We start from the raw sequence: 21,006 nt of genomic DNA, 5'->3' as shown, positions 1-21,006 counted from the left end.
CAACACTTTGGAACATGCAAACCACATTATTTTCACTTTAACATCCCTTTACCTCTAGAACATTTCCAGAAGCTGCTTCTTTTTTTTTTTTATCTTTAATTTGTCATGTGTCTGAGAGGAATTAAAAAGAGGAAGTAGAAATCTTTCAAACTCTGAGATCTTGGAAAGCGTTTCATTGTCAAGCGACGCTTTGTGCTGCTGCAGCAAAGCCAATTTTAGACTTGCCATCTATAGTAAGCAGAAACTGAGTAAAAAAGAAACTACAGCTCTGTAGACACACTGTGAAACAATCACCAAGCCCTCATGAGCTTCTGTTTGAGAACACAGCAGCAGTGTCACACCATCTAGCACCAAACTGAACAACTCTTTAATGAGCAGGATGCTGAGACGTCGTCTCACTTTAACGCTTGGTAAATTCAACATTTTTTATCAATACATTTGTCTTGTTCATAATGTAATGATATCATTTGCACATTTTATATGTTTAGAGTAAATTCTCTCGACAATGCAGAATTATTTTTTACACATTTCTTACTAGTCTTTGAACAGTATTTATTGTGAAGATATTCTCAATTTGCAGAAATTTGCAGAGATTTCACATAAAAACACATAATTCCAAAACAATAATGACCACGTTTTGGGAATTGTTTACTGCCTTTCTAAATGAGAAAAGAAACAAGCTGTACATAAACTAATTCTCAATTCTGAATCTTAAGTTGTATTTATAGAAAAACAGTTTTGAGACAAATGATTGTAAAAATAGTGATGGTATTTTGGGGGTTTTCACTCTAGCTGTAGCTGTTGTAGTTTCCAAAGATTGTAAAGGAACATTTTTACTCTTATTCATCATAACTTAAAACAAAATGTAATTTTGTAATTGTAATTTAACTGCTACAGGAAAAGAGAAGCATTACAGATGCAGTTTGTCCAAAAAAGAGGAATATTAAACTGACCATATTAATAATAATTTCTACCTGTAATGCCTTGCCAGATGAAGATAAAGCATTGTCTGTATTTTTAATTGTTTACAATTCAATTAAATCAAAATTACAAATGAGTCTTGATATATAGTACAGACCAAAAGTTTGGACACACCTTCTCATTCAAAGAGTTTTCTTTATTTTCATGACTATGAAAATTGTAGAGTCACACTGAAGGCATCAAAACTATGAATTAACACATGTGGAATTATATATGGAATTATATACATAACAAAAAAGTGAACTGAAAATATGTCATATTGTAGGTTCTTCAATGTAGCCACCTTTTGCTTAGATTACTGCTTTGCACACTCTTGGCATTCTCTTGATGCCTACTTTGAAGAACCTACAATATGACATATTTTTAGTTCACTTTTTTGTTATGTATATAATTCCATATATAATTCCACATGTGTTAATTCATAGTTTTGATGCCTTCAGTGTGACTCTACAATTTTCATAGTCATGAAAATAAAGAAAACTCTTTGAATGAGCAGGTGTGTCCAAACGTTTGGTCTGTACTGTATATCATAGGTTTATTTAATATTTGCGAGCTGCACCCAAACTGATTAACTTTTTTTTGAGGAATTGCTGTAAAATAAAAAGGACTATAGAGAATCCTATAAACTGTTGAACAGTAACCCTCTAACGGTTGTTGGAATCTCACATTGTCTGTTTTGTCTTGCATAGGTTTTATTTATGTCTGTACTTTTGAGAGTCACTAACAGCTGGAACCAAATTCCTTGTGTGTGTGTGTCAACACACTTGGCCAATAAACTTGATTCTGATTCTGAATTTATTTTCTGTCTAATCTGGTTGTCTTTGATCTTTATAAGCTTCAGATATCGACACATGATTTGCAGCTGCGTTACTGTTGGAGCTTTAAATAGAAAATTCTGACCAATCCGAATCCAGAACTCAACATCACTGTGACATAAATAATATACAATGTTCCTGTATGAGCTCCTGTCTGTGCTACTCTTTACATATATTACATATATTTTATATATAATATACTTTGTACTATATACACTATAATTACATAATATATTACATATATTTTATGGAGGGTGCAAATATTTGTGGTAAGGACTTAACCAATTACATGCACAAAAACAGGTCCTACAAAACAATCAGCAAGTTTTCAGACTCATTACAAACACATGGCGATATGTACAGCATTGTGTTCTATTTCTGTTACTTCTGGTAAGTTTGTACATCCTTGTTTTACATCGTTTTTATTTTCTCTCCATAGTCAGTGTTCTCAGCACATCATTGCTGGCTGGTAAGATTTCATTTAAATGAATTAGTATTGCGTCCTTCCTCAGGGGAGTCTAGAATTCAGATTGCAATCGCATAGAATTCATCTCATACTGATTTTTTTTTAATTTTATAAACTACTTATATTTATTTTTCATAGCAAAGATTGTTTAAGACTACAAGTACAAGATAGAGTGGCCTCCTGACTTTGAGATTACAATTACTATTCGAAGCTTTCACACAACTCAGCAAGCACAGTACAATAAAATTGATTCTGAAGAATCAATACCAAAAATAAACAGTACAGTGGGTACGGAAAGTATTCAGACCCCCTTAAATTTTTCACTCTTTGTTATATTGCAGCCATTTGCTAAAATCATTTAAGTTCATTCTTCTTCCTCATAAATGTACACACAGCTCCCCATATTGACAGAAAAACACAGAATTGTTGACATTGTTGCAGATTTATTAAAAAAGAAAAACTGAAATATCACATGGCCCTAAGTATTCAGACCCTTTGCTGTGACACTCATATATTTAACTCAGGTGCTTTCCATTTCTTCTGATCATCCTTGAGATGGTTCTACACCTTTATTTGACTTATTATACTTATTATACTTAACAAAGAGTGAAAAATTTAAGGGGGTCTGAATACTTTCCGTACCCACTGTATGTATGTTCTAATATAAAAAAGTCTACAAAAATGTCAAATAAACTTACTGTGGCAACAAAATCATTGTAGAATTTACACCATCATCATCATTTAATTCTTTTAGGGTCATTTTCATGAAGCTTTAGCATATTAAAAAAGTTACAATAATGAATTTGGATGGGAAAATCTTATATATTTTATATAAATATATTTTTGTATATACTCATATACCAAATACTGACAACACTTCTTCAGTTATTTCCTGTTTGTGGTTAAAAGCTGTGTGCTTCTGAGGCCCATTGTACAGTACTGTCGTCTCTTTGTCACTGATCTTTGCCTCTTTATTTGTCATTTTAGATATTGTTTCTTATCAGACTGTTTGTCGACCACTGCCTGCATTACTGATTGCTTTTTTGCCTGCTGTCTTGAGTTTCACTAAAGTCTTCCTCAAATGGATTCTATCCCGCTCTAGTGTGAATTCATCAGAGTTCTTTTGTCTGTGATTAGCAGTTGTGTTTTTGGATTGCCTATAAAAACTGTGTTGTCTTTGATGGTCTGAACGCATTGCATTGCTTGTGAGTACTGCATTGATTTTGAGCATTGTGTATTGTCTGCGTTAATCTGTGACCATTGTGATGTCTGCGATTGTTTGAGTATTATGTTGTCTTTGCTGTCTTTTTTGGTTTTGTCTTTAATTGAAGTATTGTATTGTCAGTCTTCCAGTAAGGTGTTGATTGTGAAGGACTGTGAACATGGTTGTCTGGGATTGTTGTGTTGTCTATGATTGTTGTGTTAACTGAGTGTCAGTTTTGTGTTAAAACAGGCTGTAATCAGATCAGGCTGGTGAATGGTCCAAGTAACTGTTGTGGTCGAGTGGAAATCCAAAACAATGGCAGTTGGGGAACAGTGTGTGATGATTACTGGGACTTAAAGGATGCAGAGGTGGTGTGTAGGCAGCTTGAATGTGGTATAGCAATCAGTGCGCCTCATAATGCTCGCTTTGGTCAGGGAACTGAACCAACCTGGCTGGATGATGTTCAGTGTACTGGAACTGAGACTGTATTGGATAAGTGCTCACACCGAGGATTTGGAGTAGAGGACTGTGGACATGAAGAAGATGCTGGAGTCGTGTGCTCAAGTAGGTTATTATTCTTTTTAGTTCAATAAAATGTTTAAGAATATATAGTTTAATTTAATATATTTCTATATGATATAACCCTAATCCTAACAATATAGACATGCAGACCCCGACATTGACTCAGATCTCCCCAAACTCTGTGGTATCAATTGGAGAAGTTCTTCAGTTCAGATGTTCCACACCCAGCCCAACATGCATCTCTGTAGACTTCAGTTTATATAAAACTGGAACATCAATAAAGAAGCAAACTGCAGAGTCTACAACAACATTTACTCTGACTGTAGAAGCTTCACATCAGGGCGAGTACACCTGTGATTACACATACAGGGAAACATCCTCCACTTCATCCAGGAGCAACTCCATTAACATTACTGTGGGTAAGTGCAGACAGGATGTTTTACTGACCAGAGTTATGTGATCATTTCATTAAATCTACTGCCACTATTTATCTATTATTTATATTGCAGTGAAAAAGTATTTTTTTAAATTGTTTTTATTGCATACTGCAATTACTTGCATAATTGATTCAGATCATCAAGCGTATTTTACTATTACACAATGATTACCTGAATAAGTAAAAGTACTCTCATCATGGTTTGCTGGAGTCTCAATGCCTTATAAATGACTTTGTAACTCTTTCCAGAAAAATAATGTAAATTACTTTTTTTCTAATCTGTTTTTGATTTTCTTTGGCATGATGTATTGCTTTTTGGGATCTTTTAACATGCTTTAGACAGGTTTTGTTTTAATGATTTGGAGACACACCTGACCATGACCCAAGTGGAAGCTCAAATTCTACTTCCATGTACTTCCACAGACCCAATTACACCTTTCATACTCATGTCAAATAACTGGGATCTTGTTCCTGAATAAAAGTCTCTGATATTGATTTTCATTTAATAAGATTTTTTTGGAATTTGTGAGTCCCATTTCCCAATTTTAATTTTGTTTAAGTTTTCAGCCACCCCATCTTATTTGCAATTGTAGACACTAATGTGAATCTGCCTTACAGCTCAGCAGGTGAGGTTAAGGGCCTTGCTTAAGGGCCCAGCAGTGGCAGCTTGGTGGTGCTGGGATTACTTGTGACCTTGTAAATTTATAGTCCAATGACTTAACCACTACGCTTACCACTGTCAGTCATGACTCCTTTCAGATACCTGGGACATAACATAGACCCAGACCCAGAGATGAGATAATGTTGCACAGTCCATTTTGTAGGATCCCCACACCTCAGTTTTGGGTGCTGGTACCAGGAATTAGAGAAAAAGATTGAACTGACACCAAATGATCCCCTGCAAGCCGTATGGCTTTCGACAGGGACAATTGGCAGTTGCATGGGCCCCATTTCACTGCATGAAAAATTCTTGCACCACCAACTCATATGCTTTATGTTCCACTCCCCCACCATCAACCACTGTACTTTTCAGCTGCTGTGCATAGGTGAAATCGTAACCACCCTCAGCATACAGGCATCACCAGATGTGCTGGCTGTGGGTTTTATCAATGTGCTAGACACTGCCCTTTTCATGCTGGAATACTCAAGCTGTGTCGGCAGTGGTAGCTGCCTAGCCCATTTCTTTTCTGGCCATTCTCACTCTACCACTGCATGCTGAAAGAGCTTTAGATTATTTGTGAAGACCTTCTCCATTAGATGACACGTGCCATGGGGCACATTACACAACTGAAGATGTTGTGGGTGGGAGCAGTATCTCAAAATACTCCAGCTGGGAAGGCTGAGGAGCTTAGGAGCACCCAATGTTAGTTTTAATGAAGTGAGGTGTGGAATGATCTTAATTATATGCCCTGCGTCATATCTATAAGTACTGTATTGTAAAGACAGTCACTCATCACTTTATCCCTACATGCTACACACACTATCGCTGCTGTATACTGTACCCTGTACCAAAGTCCTAAAGTAACTTCTTTATCTTATGTGATGCACAATACTGTTATTTACACTCCCATGCATTCTCACACTTCATGTATATTACTGTCATATACTGTATTGTGGTCTTATATAATCTGTATAGTCTGGTCTATAAGCTAAATGCTAACAGTTAGCATTTAGCTAACTTTTTTGTTTTGTTGTTTTCTAGTCGACCTGCAGCAGCCCAATATCTCATTCACTGCTGCCAGTGGTTTATTCCACTGGGGATCTGATAAACCAGAGGTGACCACTGGCTACAACTTCTCCATTATCTGCTCCACTAAACCTCAGTATCCAGGAGGTTCCTTCCATTTAAAGTTAAGTGGATCCAACTTCACCAAAACTCAATTAGCCGTTGACCACTCAGCCGTCTTCCAGTTTCCTGAGGCAGATTTTGTCGATCAAAGAAACTACAGCTGTACTTATGAAGTTAGTGTGTCTTCACGTACCTTTACCTCCACTGCCACGGAGCTCCTTGTCATCACTGTGAAAGGTAAAGTAGAATACGCTGGTTATGCCATTTTCTGATCTACAATTGAATTTTTTTTTTAATGATGATGATGATGATGATGATAATTTCTCTTTCAGCATCTCTGGCTCCCTACATCGGTGTCGGAGTGACAGCAGGACTTCTTCTTATCTTAGTTCCAGCCATCATTTGCTTTATCAAGTGGCAAAAAAGAAGACAGGGTCACCCAAATAAGAACAATAATCAGTGTGGGTTTCACTAATATAATTTTGTTTTATAGACAGCACTACAGAAATCTAAAATCTGATTCACTTTCTTTAACAGCAGATCTGACAGAAGTATAGCTGACTGACATTAAATTAAACATTTTTTTTATTTGTATTAATGATAAGGTGAAAGTTTATAGGAAGTCATGTTTTCTTAGTATGTTATCTTTTACTTCTGGAAGGAGTTCCCAGTGTTAGCTGGAAAAAACCTATATATTTATCGCTTTATGTCAGATGAGTTGAGAAAAACCTTCCCGTTTATGATTTACATAACAAGCTGTGATAGTTTTTTTGTCTTATTAAAAAAGACATGAAGTGAGGGAACAGATGTTTATACTTTAATGAATGTAAGGAACAAACAGGAACAAATTAATATACATTTTATTCATTAAAATCTTTAATGAATAAAAACAAAATGTATTGCTTGTATTAATGTCAGTTAAAATGGTCGACTTGAGTTAAAATATATCTTAATATAGAAAAATGACCTGTTAAACTCTGCATTTTGTCTTGATCAATTCATAGGTGCCAGAAACTCATATGAGATTCCTCAAGAACGGACTGAGACAGAGGACAATGAAGCTGATTATGAAAACACAGAAAACATTTTTCAGCAGACGCAGAATTTAGAAGATTCTGATGATGATTATGTAAATGTTGATGATGATGAACAAAGAAGTTCCGTGAGCAATGACTATGAGGAAGAAGAGATTAAAAGTGATTATGAAAATGCAGAAACCATTTTCCAGCAGAAGCAGAATTCAGAAGATTCTGATGATGATTATGTGAATGTTGATGATGATGAACAAAGAAGTTCCGTGAGCAATGACTATGAGGAAGAAGAGATTAAAAGTGATTATGAAAATGCAGAAACCATTTTCCAGCAGAAGCAGAATTCAGAAGATTCTGATGATGATTATGTAAATGTTAATGCTGATGAACAAAGAACTGACGTGAGCAATGACTACGAGGAAGCAGACATTAACACTAACTGTGTAGCATAGTGTCCAATATCCACAGGCCAGGAACAGTTATATCATTAAATTAGTTTATTTATCCATTATCCATTGTTAAGGTATTATTATTGTATTATTATCTATGTATTATTGTATAGATTACCTTAAACCTTATTGTTTGCAGTGATATGCATACAACAATTCCAAAAATAAAGTTGTCACTCTGTGTAAAATGTAAATAAAAACAAAACACAATAACTTGCAAATCTCATAAACCCATATTTTATTTACAATAGAAAATTGAAAACAAATCAAATGTTTAAACTGAGGAACTGCACCATAGACAAATTTAGTCATTTTTAAATTGAATGGCAGCAGATTGACTATAAATAGTGTATCATAAAGAGGCAGAGTTCCCAGAATTAAAGATGGGCAGAGCTTCACCAATCTGGGAAAGACTGTGTCTACACACTGTGAAACAATTTCAGAATAATGTTCCTCAAAACAGTTAATCATTTACAGAACATAATACCATTAAAAGTTTCAAAGAATCTGGAGAAATCTCTGTGCAGAAGGGACAAGTTTGAAACTCAATACTGGATTCCTGTGTTTATCGGGTTCTCAGGCGGCACTGCGTTTGAATGTGTGTATTCTGTAATAGAAATCACTGCATGGGCTCATTATCACATTGTCTGTGAACACAGTTGGCCATATCATCCACAAATGCAGGTTAAATCTTTATCGTGAACAGAAGAAGGCATGCGTGAACATGATCCAGAAACACAGCTGTCCACTGTGGGCCAAAGCTCATTTAAAATGCACTGAGGAAAAGTGAAAAACTGTTCTGTGGTCGGATAAATCTAAATTTAAATTTCTTTTTGGAAACCATTGATACCACATGCTCTGGACTAAACAGAAAAGGGGAACATCCTTCCTTCTCCCAGGAAGTTCCTGAGGTTTGCTTTCGGAGCCGAAGCTTACCAATATTAGGTTCTTCCATTTGGGCTTGTCCTCTCACCCCGAACCTTCACTTAGTGTTTGGATGCGGCTCTGCTTCCCCTGAGACTTCAGGGCATCCGGCTCCTAAGCTTTATCGATGATCGGTTGATATTAGCTCGATCAGAGCAGTTAGTGGTCCGGCACTGAGATTGTAGCCACTGGGGTTTTGGCTGAGCACCAAGAAAAGTGTGCTTTCTCCGTTACATAGAACCACTTATCTGGGCGTTATATGGAATTTGACCCTTATGCTTTCCCCTGCCCGCATTTCCTCCATCCTTACAGCCGAATTCACTGGAATGGAGTCTGTCTCCTTCTGGTGGCCTGGGAGACCATGGTTTGCAGACCTGGTAGCCATGTTTGAGCACCCTCCATGGGAGATTCTTTTGAGGAGGGATCCTGAATCGTCTGTGCCTGGTGCAAGCACTTGACACTTACGTCCACAGGACGAGTCCTTGGAGGAAGTTGGAACCAGTGCTTGTCTGCTATGGCCATCCGAGTAGAGGCCTCCCTGAGAACAAGCAGACTTTGAGCAGGTGAACTACTGGCCCTATTGCGTCCTCCTATGAGTTTTCTGGTCTTCCCATTCCATTTCAGGGTCAGAGCGCACTCTTTGCTGTGCTTTGACTTTGCTGTGCCCATACACACTAGCCAGGAACTGGTCAGTTTTTCGGTATTGGACTCTCGTTTCCAAAGCGTTGCGATGCAGCTTGAGTTCCTGAAAGGAAATGTCACTAGGTTACGTATGTAACCCTAGTTCTCTGAGTGAATGAGACGCTGCTTCTCCATGCCACACAGCGCTTCCTTCTCCTTACAGAAAATGGCACCGGCTTCATTGCATGTGCTTTTTATAGCTTCCTGGTTGTGACGTCACCCCGACTGTGACGCCGCACCTTTCATGGGACAGATTGCACACATGATACAGAGTGTGGACAATGCTGAAGCGTTTCCTACTCTACAATAGCTTTTTCAGGAAACGAGTTAAATTTGTAACCCCTCCCAGTCTTTAAATCTCCCAAAGGAGTCTCATCCCTGCAACAGTAACTCAATAGATCACAGACTGTGTGGCACTTAGAATTAGTTCAATTCATTTTTATAAAATGTATGTCCCTATTGTAATGTCCTCCTTCATGTTAGATATGTTATTTGCACTTACCAAACCAATTTGGAGCAAATCTTCCATCAAAAGATTGATCTACCAAATATTTTATATGTGTTAAGGTTGAATATTTATGTAGATATTACAGCATTATCTTACAACAAATAATTTTAATTTTCAGTAATTTAAAATAAAATATCAACTAAAATGATTTAGGGTGACATTTGGAAATCAGCAATATGAGAAAATAGTCTGGAAACTGTAACTTGTCGTCTTCTGACATTTTACCAGCAGCCTTTCTGTCATATTTCTCTGTATTTGAAAGGAAGTAATAAGAGGAAGTAAAACATTTCTTACACTGTGGTTTTTTAAAAGGTTTCACTAATAAACTGCGTTGGGCTGCTGCAAAAATAGTTTTTTGGGGAAAAAAAAAACTCTTAGAAACTCTTATTAGTAGAAATTGGCCATCAAGAATCTTCGGTTCTTCAGAAGAAAGAATAAAAGACTTTATGTGCTTTAAAATGGAAAAAACAGCAGCAGTAAGCATTACAATTAGCACCAACCTAAACAACGGCTCAAGCGCTAGGATGCAGAGACTTCATATCACTTTATTGCTTGGTAAATGTAATATTTTTGTTCATATATTTTGGCTCGTTCATTAAATATGTATGTTTTATATGTATGGGGTGTACACTTATGATCTCTCGGCGTCTTTCAAACAAACTTTGCTATCTATCTATCCGTTTTTCCTCTTTTAATAATCCTTAATTGTTTTTGTCTTCCTGACTTGTGCCTGTAGTTAGTTAACTCGACTATAACTAGTGTTGTTTATATTTATTTTCTCTCACTCACATCTCTGTATAATAAATCTGTTCGTGACGATAAGCACTATGCCGGTTGTTTGTCTGCATTCGAGCACAGGTGAGGACTCGTTCGAGTTGCAAACGGTGGCGTTGGAGATGGAGGCATTGGAGAAACAGATTCGCGAGCTGCATGTAAAGCATGACCGGCTGCGAGAGCGGAAAGCGGCGCTGGAAACATCCCGGGCGGACGCGCACTCATCCCAGGTAAACTCCCAGGTTGAACCTAACGCTCCCAGCACATCAACTCCGCGTGCTTCTATGCCCAGGCCCAGCGCACCTACAACTCCGGCACCGGTGCAACATGGACCCTGGATGCGACCGCGGCGGAAGAGACAAGCCAAGCCCCGATCGAGGACGTCTCCACCTCCACCACCGGCCTTCGAGATCTCGACCGAGAACCGCTTCGTCCCCCTCCGCGAGACGGAACGCGACACTGTTATTCTCGGAGATTCCATCGTCCGGCATGTCCGCGCTACCCGAGCTAAAGGTAAGGTGCACACTCGCTGTTTTCCTGGTGCTCGTGTTCTGGATGTCGCTGCGCAGGTACCCGCGATCCTGAACGAGAACTTCGGAGCGGTTGTTCTCCATGCCGGATCAAACGACACCAGGCTGCGGCAAACGGAGATCTTAAAGAGGGACTTCAGGATCCTGGTGGAGACGGTACGCAGCACATCACCCACAACGAGGATCATTGTGTCAGGACCTCTTCCCACTTACCAGCGAGGGGCTGAGAAGTTTAGTAGACTTTTAGCTCTAAATGAATGGTTACAGTCATGGTGTCGAGAACATAAACTTCTCTTTGTTAATAACTGGAACTGTTTCTGGGAGCGTCCTAGGTTCTTCCGCCCTGATGGCCTGCACCCCAGCAGAGTTGGAGCAGCAGTGCTATCAGATAACATCTCTAGGATACTACACACCATCTGACTGGTAAGACATCAAGAAATCTTCAACTATAAGAACACGCATACTACAGACCAAATAGTTACAAGTTCACACACAGCCCAGTTTATAGAAACCGTATCTATTCCTCGTGTAGTAAAACCAAGAATTACATACACAAGATCCAGAAATAATCTTATTGCAGTTAAAACTGAAAAATGCCAGATAAACAAACACAACAAAGTTCTAAAGTTCGGTCTTTTAAACATTAGATCACTTGCACCCAAAGCACTGATTGTAAATGAGATGATCACAGAGAATAATCTCGATGCACTCTGTCTCACTGAGACCTGGATTAAACCAGGTGATTATATGGGTCTAAACGAGTCGACACCGTCAGGATATGTTTATAAGCATGAGCCCCGTCAGACTGGTCGTGGGGGGGGTGTAGGAACCATTTATAGTGCTTCTCTTAATGTTAGTCAGAGATTAGGATTCAGCTTTAAATCATTTGAAGTGCTCGTTCTTAAAATTGCACTTTCAGAGATGCATAGAAAACTCGCTCTGGTCACCGTGTACAGACCCCCAGGACCCTACGCTGATTTTCTTCATGAGTTTGCTTGTTTTCTCTCAGACCTCCTGATCAGCTTTGATAAAGTGCTGCTTGTAGGAGATTTTAATATTCATGTAGATGATGAAAACGATGCCCTAGGATTATCATTTGTCGATTTACTAAACTCTTTTGGAGTTAAACAAAACGTCACCAGACCAACCCACCGTTTTAACCACACACTAGACTTAATAATATCCCACGGAGCAGACGTCACTGATATAGATATTTTACCCCAGAGTGATGACATCACAGACCATTATCTCCTACTGTACACACTACCGGTAGAGCAGATTAACCGTGTTTCACCACGTTATCGACCTGGTAGGACTATTATTCCAACCACTAAGGACAGATTCATAAATAACCTGCCTGATTTATCTCAGTTTCACATTAAACCCATAAATGCTGATCATCTTGATGAGATGGCGAACAACATAGACCTTATCCTCACTAGCACTTTAGACACTGTTGCCCCCATCCGGTTAAAAAAGGTTCGAGAACAAGCACCTGCACCTTGGTATAATAGTCATACGCATGCCCTAAAGAGAACAACACGTAATCTGGAGAGAAAATGGAGGAAAACTAAATTGGAGGTATTTAGAATTGCGTATAAAGACAGTATGCTTAGCTACAGACAGGCGCTAAAAGCTGCTAGAGCTAAACACCTGAGCAAACTCATAGAAAATAACAAAAACAATCCCAGGTTCCTTTTCAGTACAGTCGCTAAATTAACAACAAATCAGGGATCTGAAAAATGTGTTCCATCACAGTTTAGTAGTGAAGACTTTATGAATTTCTTCACTGAAAAAATAGATAACATTCGAAAAACAATTGTGGCAGTTCAACCTCTGACAGCATCTCCCGACACAATCGTACTTACAACCCCACAACTACACTGTTTTACATGTATAGGACAGGAAGAGCTGTATGATGCTATTATGAAAGCTAAATCAACAACATGTCAGTTAGATCCAATTCCCACTAAACTACTGAAGGAAGTGTTATATACAGCTGGTGAGCCTCTTCTCAATATTATTAACTCCTCACTATCGTTAGGTCATGTCCCTAAATCCCTCAAGTTAGCAGTTATTAAGCCCCTCATTAAAAAACCTAATCTGGATCCAAACACGCTATCGAATTACAGACCAATTTCAAATCTCCCATTTATGTCTAAGATTTTAGAAAAGATTGTCGCTGCCCAGTTATGTAACCACTTGCAGGAGAACAATATCTTTGAAGAGTTTCAGTCAGGTTTTAGGCCCCATCATAGCACAGAAACTGCTCTAGTTAAAATCACTAACGACCTGTTTTTAGCTTTATCTCCCTATTAGTTTTACTAGATCTTAGTGCTGCGTTCGACACTATAGATCATGATCTTCTCCTCGATCGCTTACAGAATTACATCGGTATTCAGGGACAGGCATTAAGCTGGTTTAAATCCTACCTGTCCAATCGTTACCATTTCGTAGATTTAAATGGAGAGCTATCCAGGATAATGCTAGTAAATTATGGCGTGCCACAAGGGTCAGTTCTGGGACCCCTGCTTTTTACAATATACATGCTTCCATTAGGAAATATTATTAGAAGGCATGGAATTAGCTTCCATTGTTATGCTGATGATACCCAGCTATATATTTCATCCAAACCAGGCGATACAGCTCAATTAGCTCGCATAACTGAGTGTGTTGAAGAAATAAGAGATTGGATGACCCATAACTTTCTGCTATTAAATCCTGATAAAACGGAGATTTTGCTCATCGGCCCAAAAAATAGTACACAGAAGCTCCAGCATCTCAGCCTGCATTTAGACGGTTGTTCTGTAACTACTAGTTCAACGGTAAAAGACCTGGGAGTTATTTTAGACAGCAACTTATCTTTTAAAAATCACATCAATCAAGTTACAAAAACAGCCTTCTTTCACCTTAGAAATATTTCTAAGCTAAGAAATATGTTATCTATATCTGATGCAGAGAAGCTCGTCCATGCGTTTATGACCTCTAGAATAGACTACTGTAATGCATTACTAGGTGGATGTCCTGCATCATTAATAAACAAGCTTCAGTTAGTTCAGAATGCCGCAGCAAGAGTTCTTACTAGGTCAAGAAAATACGATCATATAACCCCAATCTTATCGTCCCTACATTGGCTTCCTATTAAGTTTCGAATAGACTACAAACTACAGCTACTCACTTATAAAGCACTAAATGGTTTGGCTCCCATGTATCTATCCAGTCTCTTAACACGCTACAATCCGTCACGCTCCCTGAGATCTCAAAACTCTGGGCTTCTAGTAGTTCCTAGAAAGGAAAGTCCACTAAAGGCGGTAGAGCATTTTCACATTTAGCTCCTAAACTCTGGAATAGTCTTCCTGACAGTGTTCGGGGTTCAGATACACTCTCCCAGTTTAAGTGCAGATTAAAAACATATCTTTTTAGCAAAGCCTACACATAACACACATCACACACATCACATCACAACCTTGTGCTCCAGAACATCTGATCACATGCACATTATCAACTTGTGCTGTTAATATCATGAACAGCAGCTACGCTAATTCCTCTCCACTGCTTCTCTTTCTCTCCCCATCCCGAGGCTTCCTGAGGTTTGGCCAGCTCCAGTCACGTCCCACCTCGTGAAGATTATGGACCTATGGATGATCATGGAGAAGTAGATGCCGAGTGTTTAAAGGCCCTGGCATGGAGAAGCTGATGCTGGATCTATGATGATCACAAATTGTTCTGTATTGTTGAAAGATTTATGACCAAACTTTTGATGTCACCCATATGAGGATGGGTTCCCCTTTGAGTCTGGTTCCTCTCAAGGTTTCTTCCTCATATCATCTAAGGGAGTTTTTCCTTGCCACTGTCGCCACGGCTGCTCATCAGGGACAAACGCACACCATTCACCTTCACTGTTGTTTTCTGTAAAGCTGCTTTGAGACAATGTCTGTTGTGAAAAGCGCTATACAAATAAACTTGACTTGACTTGACTTGACTTATGTAAGGAAAAACTAAATAACTATAAAAAAAACCTTTTGAACTAATTCTCAATTCTAAAACTGATAGCATTTCATGTGTTTCATGTTGTGGCTTATAAAGTATGAAAAAGATTCCCATAGGTTTATATTATTTGCTAGTACAGTTTAGTGTTTAGTATTATAGTTTCATAGTTTATCCAAAAAATGTTAAATATTATATGACCAAAATGTGATTTTATCTCTGTAATCTCTGGCTGTACAGATACGGCATTGCCGGAATTTTTTTTCACAATAAAGACAATATAAAGTTCACTTTGTAATAATCTATATTCTAAGATTATTTTGTGATGTGTGAAATTTGATGCCAAACTATTTTACTTTTTGTTTAAAGAATTGCTGACATGTAAAATGCTGTCAAGACTGAAGGGAAACACACAACTTTTAACAGTTAATAGAATGTTTTTTATGTCTAATTTAATTTCTAACCTTTGAGAGGAAACACTTTACCAACGTGTACAGTTTTGCTTAGCGTCCAGTGCTCTCCAGACATTTTCAGCATTCTTCATAAAAACAATAACATTTCATAATGGGGAACATTGGTTAACTTTTTTATTACCTTTATCCAAAGTTCTGTTACAATTGAAACAATTGTCTTAATAACACGATGATTTCCAGCTACACTACTGTCACAACTAGTAATAAAAAATAACAGTATACAATGTTTGTGTTTGAGCAGAATAAAATTATATTTCCCACAGCGGATCATCCTTCCCTATACCCCCCTGTCCTCTACATCTGCCTCTCTAAACCCAACTACCTGCATGTCTTCCCTCACCATATCTATAAACATCCACCTTGGTCTTCCTCTTTTCGTCCTTCCTAGCAGCTCCATCCTCAACATTCTTCTACTGATATAAATTATAGGTACAATATAATATATTAAAAGATAGCTTGGGGTTTATTTATATTTTAGTTAATTAAACATACACAAAAGAAAGCTTTAATATTGGACATCACTGGTATTTATTCTTTCTTTTTTTTCTCTATAGTCAGTGTGCTTGGAGCTTCCATTCTACCTGGTAAGTGTATGTATAAAATTAATTAATTAAAACATTTCTTTTATATTGTCTATATCAGGGGAATCAGAAACAAGAAATCCTCATAATGATTTATTAAAATGATTACATGCATTTTTATTATTATAATTTTTTTTTATTTTTATAAAAAATATATAGTATAGTATAGTAATTTTATATATATATATAAAACTACTAAATTTTTTCGGTATGATTAGACATTCAGACTCCAACATTTTTCACACCGTTACACTTCCATGCACATTTAATGGACTGTTGACTTGATGAGGTCCACATAAATTTTTTCAAAGGGGGTATAGATTAAGGATAAGTAGCACAATGCCATACCAATGGACAGTTGTCTGCTTTTGCCCTGTGCGTCTTCATTAAACATCGTTTACTGCGCTCCAGTTTCCCGGCACGTTCTTCTGCCTGACAGAAACACAAATCAGTAGTCAATGTTAAAATATTATAATAGCAATATTTATAATAATAATAATAATAGTTAATGCCCTGTATCTATTAACTAAAGCAAGACTTACCATAACTAAATAAATTAGCAGATATTAAGTCATTATTATTAGATATTAAGTCATAATTATGACTTAATATCTGCTAATTAATTTAGTTACGGTCCTTTCTGTGATTTATTTTTTTCTCTTCGTGAATGCAATGCGCTTGCAATCCAGAAAAGTACTGGGTTGAAAGCCACATGGCTCATGAGTTTATATTTTACATTTTTGTAAATAGATATATATTAGAATAGAATCTCTATTCAGATCTCCAAGTCTCTGTTGATACTCTAAGATATTTTCCACATTGCTGCTTTGTGCAAATCTCAGATAAAACAACTTTTTTGACTGTCCATATTTTTCCTTGTTTTCTCTTTTTTTGTAAACAAAGTCCAGTTAGCACGAGCAATAAACAGCCATTTGTCCCGAACTGAGAGCTGCATCACTTCCTGGTTCGTCACAGCAGGTGCTGCTTCAACCAGTAAGAGTTTATAAAGAGTAATAAAACTAAGACTCACACACATGGGGGATTAATTTTCTCCTATATATCGTTAGAATCCTGCACTTATTGGCTACATTTTCCATCAATCATTTTGTTTCCATAATGCTACTGGCTGGTTAGTTCAGAATGCAGCAGCAAGAGTCCTCACTAGATCTAGAAAATATGAGCACATCACTCCTGTTTTAATCATCTACACTGCTCCCAATTACATCTCACACTGATTATAAAATACTACTACTGATGTATAAAGCACTTAATGGTCTCGCACCGCAGTATCTGAGTGAACTTCGGTACCAGTATAATCCTCCATGCCTACTTAGATCATAAGGTGCTGGCTTTTTGTTAGTACCTCAAATAATGAAGACTACAGCATGGGGCAGATCTTTCTCATATAAACCCCCCAGTTATGGAACAACCTTCCAATCAGTGTTCGGGACTCAGACACAGTCTCAGTGTTCAAGTATAGGCTGAAAACATATTAATTTAGTCAAACCTTTTGTGATGGGTCATCTCTTATCCCAGAGATCCCTCATGTTGGTGTTTCCTTCTGGTTCTCCCTTTTAGCTATGTTGCCATAGCGAGTCTTGCCGGAGTCCCAACTACAGAGTGTCCTTAAATTTCATACAACAATAAGGACCCATAATAATCCATAGTCCATACACTAATTTAAGACTGAGCATTTATTCCACTTTGCCACTCTCCCTTTGCTAGGTAACACTCACAAGCCTTGCCAGGAAAAAAAGGATATAAATTGCTAACATCCAAATAAAATAGAGATCATGCTAGTGCCACTTAGTGGTGCAACTAGCTAACTACCTTACATCGGCAAAAAAATTCTAATTCAAATTCTAATTTTATTCATCACATACACATACATACAGGGTACGACATGTAGTGAAATGTTTTGTACGATGGTCCGGCATGAGGGAATAGGATGGGAGAAAGAAAAGGAGGCAGATAAATAACTATAAGGTATAAGAAAAACTATTAAAATAAAATAAAATAAATAAATAAAATAAAGTAAAAGAATATAAGGTATAAAGATATATAGATATATAGATATATAAAAGGATAATATATGAGCAAATATACATATAAACAGTAAACAATGTGTAGTGAAAAATGTAAACAAAATGTAAACAATAGGCAATTTGTGGTGGGTTGTCCATAAAGTGTCCGTGTGCGGTATGGTGTGGTGTAAAGGTCCGTAAAGTGTCCATGTGCAATATGGTGCAATATGGTCCATGTGGTATGAATAAAATAAAAAGCGCACTGTGCTGTGCAAGTCCAGAGTTTAAAGTCTCGTGGTGCGAACGGTGAGATATGGTTAAAGTGACGTGGTGGGAAGGTGAATATATGTACAGAGAAGTGTGATGATGATGGTGGAGAGAGTGGGCCAGTTCTAGATCCTGGGTGTTTCCTGGTTTAAACACCGGATGGCCTGCGGGAAGAAGCTCCTCCTCATTCTCTCTGTGTTCGCTTTCAGGGAGCGGAAGCGTTTTCCTGAATGCAACAGAGAAAAGAGTCCATTGGTGGGATGGCTGAGGTCCTTCATAATCTTCCTGGCTCTGGTTCTGCACCACGTGCTATAGATGTCCTGCAGGTTAGGGAGCTCAGTGTGGATGGTACGTTCAGCTGAACGCACCACCCTCTGGAGGGCTCGTCTGTCCTGCATGGTGCTGTTCCCGAACCAGGAAGTGATGCTGCCCATCAGGACGCTCTCAATGGTGCAAGTGTAGAAAGTCTTAAGCACCTGGGAGGGTAGTTTAAAGTCCCTTAAGCGTCTCAGATGGTACAGACGCTGCCGGGCCTTCTTCACCAGGGTGTGGGTGTGACAGGACCAAGACAGATCCTGTGTGATGTTAACACCAAGGTACCGGAAACTGTCCACTCTCTCCACTGGGGTCCCGCTGATGTTTATAGGTTGGTACGACCGCTCCCGCTTTGTGCTGAAGTCCACGATCAACTCCTTAGTCTTGCTGACGTTTAGGAGAAGGTTGTTCTCCTGGCACCATCTCTCCAGGTTTTTAACCTCCTGTAGGTAGGCCGTCTCGTCGTTGTTGGAGATCAGACCCACCACAACACGCTGGTTGTGCCGCTAGCGTGGTTAGCTGCAGCCTCGAAACGAGCGTAAAAGGTGTTTAGCTCGTCTGCCAGAGAAGCGTCCGCATTCACCATTTTAGAAGATGGTGTTTTATAGTCCGTTATTGTTCTTAGTCCCTGCCACAGGTTCCTAGAGCCACCATGTTGAAACTGTGACTCTAGTTTCCTCCCGTAGCGCCGCTTTGCTTCCTTCACCGCTCTGCGAACACTGTAAGACGCAGCCTTGTACTCGTCCATGTCCCCGGTGGCGAGCCCCGTGTTGTAGGCAGCGGAGCGGGATCTCAGAGCGTCGCGGATAGTTTTATCCACCCACGGCTTCTGTTTGGGAAACGTTCTGATAGTGGTTTTCTGCACTGTATCATCAGCTAGTTTCCCAATGAATCCCACAACCGCTTCCGTAAACATGTTGACGTCATCAGAGCTGCGCCGGAAGATGTCCCAGTCTGCGTCATCCAAAGCGTCCTGCAGAGTGGCCACCGATTGGTCAGTCCAGCGCGCGACCTCCCTCTGAACCCGAGCTTCCTGTTTTAGCCTTTGTTTGTAAACAGGCATGAGGAAGATGGCGGCATGGTCCGATTTCCCAAACGGTGGACGTGATTGTGCCTTGTAGCTGTTCTTGAATGGCGTGTAACAGTGGTCCAGTGTTTTTTCGCCCCTGGTAGGGCAGGTGATGTGCTGATGAAAGTTCGGTAGTGCGCGCTTGAGGTTGGCACTGTTGAAATCTCCGTAGTTCCGGTCAGTAGTTCCAGATTTGGTGTGCAGGAGCGTGAAAGAGGAACGATGCTCGCGCTGTCGCACCAGTGGTTGTTCACCATCAGACACACTCCACCTCCTCTTGACTTCCCCGACTCCAGTGTTCTGTCCATGCGGTAAACCGAGAAGAACTCGGCCGGCTGGATGGTCCGGTACCGCTGGGTTCAGCCATGTCTCGGTGAAGCAGAGAAGGATGCAGTCCCGAATGTCTCTCTGGAACTTGACCCTTGCCCTGAGGTCGTCGAGCTTGTTCTCCAGTGACTGGACGTTGGCTAACAGGATACTAGGTAAAGGAGCGCGGTGTGCGCGTGCCCTCAGCCTGTTCCTGACGCCGGCTCGTTTCCCTCGCGGACGCCAGTACGGGTCGCGTCCTTTGTTCACCCTCAGGATCTCGCTCGGCCAGCATGGGTCCGGGTTTAAAAACGGCAAAAGGTGAGTGCATTGTACACCAATAGATATAAGAGTGTCTCTGTCATATCTAATGATGTCCATCTTGTGTAGATGGAAGTGTAACTACTTAAATAAAAGTATAAAATAAACAAAAAAAGAGAAAACGTAGCCGGAGCAGTCGTGACGACAGCCGACCTCACCGGCGCCATCTTGCCCAAAAACAACGAATTATGTTATATTCAAAGGTTGCAAACCCCTTGTATAAAGCATTGCTGACGATTTCCTGATTATTAGCAACTATGTACATTAGCAACATTTTTGGAATGATCATTGTCATGAGCAGCTTTACGAATATATTGTGTTTTGTAAAAGTATTTATGAATCTTTTCAAGAGCTTTTCTCTAGTACATTTCTCAGAGAAGTTTCTCTTGTAATGAACAGATATCATACTAGAATTCTGCTTTTTTTTTTGTCTGTCATGTCTAAGAGAAATTTAAAAGAAGTAAAGATTTTTCACATGCTGGGGTCTTGTAAAGATTTACTAACTGAAGTTTCACTATCGAGTGGTGCTTTGAGCTGTTGCAGCAAAACCAGT

At 39.0% G+C, this 21,006-nt stretch overlaps 1 protein-coding gene across 1 annotated transcript; it reads left to right on the top strand.

The window, feature by feature from the left end:
- The first annotated feature begins 175 nt into the window (after positions 1 to 175).
- LOC310740330 (uncharacterized protein) lies at positions 176 to 7,898 on the top strand. The gene is made up of 7 exons (XM_083566983.1): positions 176 to 410; positions 2,236 to 2,265; positions 3,716 to 4,030; positions 4,129 to 4,407; positions 6,127 to 6,450; positions 6,546 to 6,674; positions 7,218 to 7,898. The coding sequence occupies exons 1-7, from the start codon at positions 371 to 373 to the stop codon at positions 7,694 to 7,696; spliced, it is 1,596 nt and encodes a 531-aa protein (XP_083423109.1). The 5' UTR covers positions 176 to 370; the 3' UTR covers positions 7,697 to 7,898.
- The last annotated feature ends 13,108 nt before the right edge of the window (positions 7,899 to 21,006 follow it).

The sequence above is a fragment of the Silurus aristotelis genome (genome assembly GCF_946808225.1).
Source record: "Silurus aristotelis genome assembly, chromosome: 17".
Lineage (NCBI taxonomy): Eukaryota > Metazoa > Chordata > Actinopteri > Siluriformes > Siluridae > Silurus > Silurus aristotelis.
The sequence above is the reverse complement of the archived record's forward strand: the minus strand, read 5'-3'. Positions and strand labels throughout refer to the sequence as shown.